General features: G+C 37.8%; 1 protein-coding gene across 2 annotated transcripts in view; it reads left to right on the top strand.

The window, feature by feature from the left end:
- LOC106875377 (neuronal PAS domain-containing protein 3) overlaps positions 1-5,459 on the top strand; it is a 543,460-nt gene extending 538,001 nt beyond the window's left edge. For both annotated transcript variants that reach the window (XM_052968721.1, XM_014923476.2), the window contains 2 exons: positions 2,905-3,017; positions 3,812-5,459. In XM_052968721.1, the coding sequence (XP_052824681.1) occupies positions 2,905-3,017; positions 3,812-5,265 (1,567 nt within the window). In that variant the 3' untranslated portion in view covers positions 5,266-5,459. The remainder of the gene's footprint in view (positions 1-2,904; positions 3,018-3,811) is intronic.
- Positions 5,460-5,629: the final 170 nt, after the last annotated feature.

The following is a 5,629-nucleotide window of genomic DNA, read 5'->3' as shown; positions in this document are numbered from 1 at the left end:
TGATCCGATCAACGGAACAGCCTGCTCATGAAATTAACGTGCAAGTGGCAGAGCACTCCACAGACACGTGTACCCTTAACGTAGTTCTCGGGGATATTCAGCGTGACACAGTGTGTGACAAGGCTGACCCTTTGAATTACAGGCACAACAGAAACAGAAAGTAAGAGTGAGAGAAAGTTGTGGTGAAAGAGTACAGCAGGGTACGCCACCATCCCCTTCCGGAGCCTCGTGGAGCTTTAGGTGTTTTCGCTCAATAAACACTCACAACGCCTGCTCTGGGAATCAAAACTACGATCCTATGACCGCGAGTCCGCTGCCCTAACCACTGGGTCATTGCGCCTCCACACCATAGCAATATAGCAAGTAAAAAAAAACAGTACAAGAGTTATGTGTTTTCATTTAACCTGAGTTCAGTTTATTTCTAGATCAGCTCTACTGAGCACACTTATGATCAAAGTTAATCCAGCCATAACCATTTTATTCTCACAAATATTGCATACATAAGATTGCACTTCCTTTTCATAACAGTAGAATGCTTTTGAAGTGAGATTTAGCTGCTGTTTCTAACAAATTAAACCAACCATCTAGCTGCTGAGTTAGCTGATTGGTTACACCAATAATCACTCATCCATGAAGAAAGAACTGAACCTATTGTCAGTTAAGAGGAACTGAAGTGAACAGTGTCATGCACTTTGCCCAGAAGAACAAGGATATGGCAGTGAAGGGATTTGAACTCATGATTACACATTAACCGTTTACAGATATGGTGATCCCCATAATCCATTGGATAGTGAGGCACATCTGAAGACTTCCACTTCATACAATGCAAATGGGGGAAATCAATCTGGATAAGCCTATTCCTTTTCCAAACTACTCTCAACAATACTTTACTGGGTGTAAGCCCTTTAAAAGTAACAATCATCAGAAATACAATTTGAAATAATTATGTGATGAGGAAAAAAAAAACACAATTAGCTCAATGATTAATATTATTTTAATCAGTTTGGCTACAAAATTTAGGAGATGGAAAATGAAAGAAGTCCCATCAGATATGTGTGTGTGTGTGTGTGTGCACGTGTGTGTGAGTGCGTGTGCATGTGTGTGTGTGTGTGTGTGTGTGTGTGTGTGTGTGTGTGTGTTTGTGCGCATGATAGGATTTGAACTCAGATCACAAAGAACCAGAACAAATACCTCAAGACATCTTGCCTAAAAGTCTTACAATTCTACCAATCCACAACCCTTGATTGGCTCTTTTTTTTATTGGCCCCCAAAAAGCTGAAAAGCAAAGTTTTGGTTATAGATCTCACTTACTCAGATCTAACCTGGGGTTAAACAATAATAAAAATTACAACTTCCTCCTCAAATGATCTCAAGTCTCACCCCTGTCTTTAGGGGATTGTTGTAAACTATTCTAATCCACATTCACTTATTTTACTATGACAAGGTCATTCCAAGTTCTTTCTAGAAATTTGATATTCTCCATTTTCCATAAACCACTTATAAATCTAAATTAGCTTTCTTTCCCTCCCCCCACCCCCTGCAAGGTTCTTGATGTGAAAGTGTGTTGAAACAAATATCATTGTATTTTGGGAGGACCATTTTATAAATAAAAACACTTGTTATAAAGAAATTAAGAAGTTTATTTCCCAACCCCAAGGTCTCAGGTTTAGTCCCACTGTATGGTATCTAGATTAAATGTCTTCTACTGTACCTGCAGGTCAACGAAAAACTAGTAAGTAGATTTTGTAGACAGAAACTGAAAGAAGCCAGTCATGAGTGTGTGTGTGTGTGTGTGTGTGTGTGTGTGTGTGTGTGTATGTGTCCTTGACTTGGCATTATGTGATGGCTATAAACGAACATCTCTATCATACAAGCGGTGGCCTTTGTTTCCAATTTTCCATGGAAACATGTACAACTAGGGATAAATATTCCCTTACTTGAAACAGGTGAGAGTTGGCAACAGTAAAGGGATCTATCTGAAGAAATTTGCCTCAACAAATTTCATCTGACTCATGCCAACATAGAAAAATGGACATTAAAAGGATAGTGATGGTTAATTAACACTTCTTACTAATTGATGCATTAGTGTAGAGGATTGGTAGAATGCTTTGCAACATTTCTCCTGACTCTTTACGTTCTGAGTTCAAATCCCACTGAGGATAACTATGCCTTTTATCCTTTACGGTCAATAAGATATGTACTAGATGAACATTGGAGGGCGGTGAGCTGGCAGAAACGCTAGCACGACAGGCAAAATGCTTAGCGGTATTTCGTCTGCCGCTACGTTCTGAGTTCAAATTCCGCTGAGGTCGACTTTGCCTTTCATCCTTTCGGGGTCGATAAATTAAGTACCAGTTACGCACTGGGGTTGATGTAATCGACTTAATCCCTTTGTCTGTCCTTGTTTGTCCCCTCTATGTTTAGCCCCTTGTAGCCAAGAAAGAAATAGGAGTTGATGTAATCAACTATTCCTCTCCCCTAAAACTGCTGCTTTTGTGCTAAAATTTGAAACCATTAAAGGCCACATACTGGGGAAGTCATTAGCACTTTGGGTAGAATGCTTAACAGCATTTCTTTTGACTCTTTACATTCTTTGTTCAAATTCTGCCATGGTCAATATTGCCTTTCATCCATTTGAGATTGATAAAATAAGTCCCAGATGAGCAGTGGGATTGATACAATCAACTTACCCACTCCGCTAAAAACTGCTGACTTTGTACCAAGATTTAATGCCATTATTATTTGATTCATTGGTCAAATGTTTTGCCATATAATACTGTAACCTTTTCAATGAGTTCTCATTGAAAAGGTCACAGTTGTGTTTTTATTGCCAAAATGTTCCTCTCAAAAATACAACAATTCTTATATTCTTCTATTTCTAAACAAATGTTTTCTATTTTGCAGTGGTTTGGAATGTGGTAACTGTGTTTTTGACACAAGTCAGCTAAAGAATGTAACTGGAATGAGTTCAAACACTAGCAGTCTCAAAGACCAAATCAACCAAGATACAGATATAGGTATATAGATCTTTACTGACTTCCATGTCTTTAGAAATGAGATTTTGAATTCTGATTGACAAATTCGAAGATGATGAGAAAGATACACAAATGATTTGAAACATAGTGCAATTAAAATAGCAGTGTAATTGATAACTTAGTTATCTGGCAAGCAATAGTCATAGTTCCTCCTGAACTGTCGACCTGTATACTGGGCAGCAAGATGGCTCCAATATTCTTGGCTTTTAGCATAGTTGCCTGTATCTTCCCATGTGATACTAAATGGCTTAAGACCTTCTTTGAAGGTGACACACCATGTCCTCTTGGGTCTCTTTCTTTTTCTTTGTACCTCTCCTGGTACAAAAGCTAGCTTAGGTGTTTGTCCTTCTTGCAGTTGGAAAACATGACTCGCAAGTCTCACTCTTCTTTCCATCACAATTTTCTGCAAACTGTGCAGATTGGTTCTTCTAGAGACTTTAATGTTTGTGGTTCTGTACCTATTGGGGATCTTGAGTATTCTACATAGACACAATTGATGAAATGCATTCAACATCTGGGAGGGCAGTCATTTTCCAAGTTTCTCCTGCATAGACTGCTCTTAGTGGGACAATACCTTGGTACAACCAGATCTTCATACAGTTGGCAAGCAATAAGCATATTGTTAAATTCTATCTGTTGGTCTTCCTTTTTTCTCTCTTGAAATAGTGCTTAGAATGTCTAATACCATATATAAGATTAGTGGTTAATATTTTCCTTTTTAATTTTTTGAAGTTCTTTCAAAATTGCCTGTTTTTTTCTTTTTTCTCTTTTTCCAGACTGTCGGAAAACGAAAGATAAAAGTCATAAAAATGATAATCAAGGTGGAATTAGCTCACAATCCATTTCCATGAAACCCTCTTCTACAATGTCTGCTAATAATCAGAATAATATAGAAGGTCATTATGATAAGCAGTCAGTGAGTCAAGAGTCTGAAGCTCTCTTTACAGGGGTACAATCCAAATTATCCAACAATAACAATGACCAGAATGAGGTCAACGACAACTGCTCCATGTTTATTGACAAAGGCAATGAAACAATTAAACTGGACAACAAAAATTCGAGACGCAAAGCAGAAAAGCCAAGAAAACGTCGTCGAGAAAATGAAACCATTGAAGATAACTATTTGGAGGATGAATTTCTTAGTGACCATAAAGATATGGACAGTAAGATCACTCGTCTCATCAGTAGCATTGATGACAACAAAAATAATTCAGGGGAGATGAATCACATAAAATCAAATGTGGCTATGTCAATGAGAAATCAAGAGAAACTAACAGCTAACATTTCATCTCCAATACCTGAAGACTTATCAACAAAATCAGTGACTATAGTTCACTCTCCAGTTCAGAATTCACATTTACCAAATTCAACATCTAATAGAGATTGTACATCAGATTGGACAAATACTGTTGAAAGTAACACTCCTGACTTCTCACACCAACACACCTCGGTTAAAGACTTAGAAGATGTGATGAACCGGCACCTGCCAACAATTACGGAAAATCCTGATTCCAATATGAATGGAGAAATGAATAACCGTTATCAGTCACGTCACAAGCCAACAATACAATGGATTGGATCTCATCAGAATGCATCGGATTCTCTTCCTGCTTCAAATCTTCTGAGGTCAATTTTTGCCAATCGAGAATCCGTCATTCGAAGCAGTCGTCCACAATGTTATAATGACATTCCTGTAAGTATGCTAACGCCACCTAGTGGTGACGGTGGCTATAAAGATCCAACAAATGCATCAATGTCATCAATGCCAAATGGAAGCAAGGCTCCAATCAACCAAGATACACAGTATGCTGCTTCTACATATGCATCCACTCCATTAACCGTTTCTATGTCTTGTAATGCTATGTCAGACTCTTACAGCATCACACCCCCATCTTCTGTCTCTCCTCAAGACAAATTGCACTCACCCTTCACCGATGTTAGCTATGTGGATAGTACCACTCAATGTACAAGTCTTCCAGCCGACAATTCTGCAATCCAGCGTATACCTGTCAAACCACAAGCTGGCTATACATTAACTGTCACCTCACCTCAAAACCTTGAATATGATCATACAAAATCTACAGGATTTCAAGCTTCTGGTCCATACATCCCAACATCCTCAGAGTATACCCATTATAGTCATATGAACAATGGTAATAATACTCCTTCCTATGACCATAGTAGTCATCGATCTTCAGGACCGTGGTACTCAACTGCATACACAAATTAATAATTGGCATTTATTCAAACTTTACCCAGACATTTCTTTAAGGTTTAATGTAACATTCTGTTGACGAGCTTCCCACACATTTCATTATTTTAATAAATATGCAAAATAAAAAAAATATATATACATATATAAATGTAAAGAAACATCAACACATGCATGCATACATTCACTACATTCACATACATGAGTTTACATAGACACATATATATATATATATATATATATATATATATACACACACACACACACACACACCCATACATGCACATACACATATAAATGTACATACATGCATTGACATATATATATATATATGTGTGTGTGTGTATGTGTGTGTGTGTGTGCGTGTGTGTTTGTGTGTGTG

The sequence above is a fragment of the Octopus bimaculoides genome, chromosome 6 (genome assembly GCF_001194135.2).
Source record: "Octopus bimaculoides isolate UCB-OBI-ISO-001 chromosome 6, ASM119413v2, whole genome shotgun sequence".
NCBI lineage: Eukaryota > Metazoa > Mollusca > Cephalopoda > Octopoda > Octopodidae > Octopus > Octopus bimaculoides.
The sequence above is the reverse complement of the archived record's forward strand: the minus strand, read 5'-3'. Positions and strand labels throughout refer to the sequence as shown.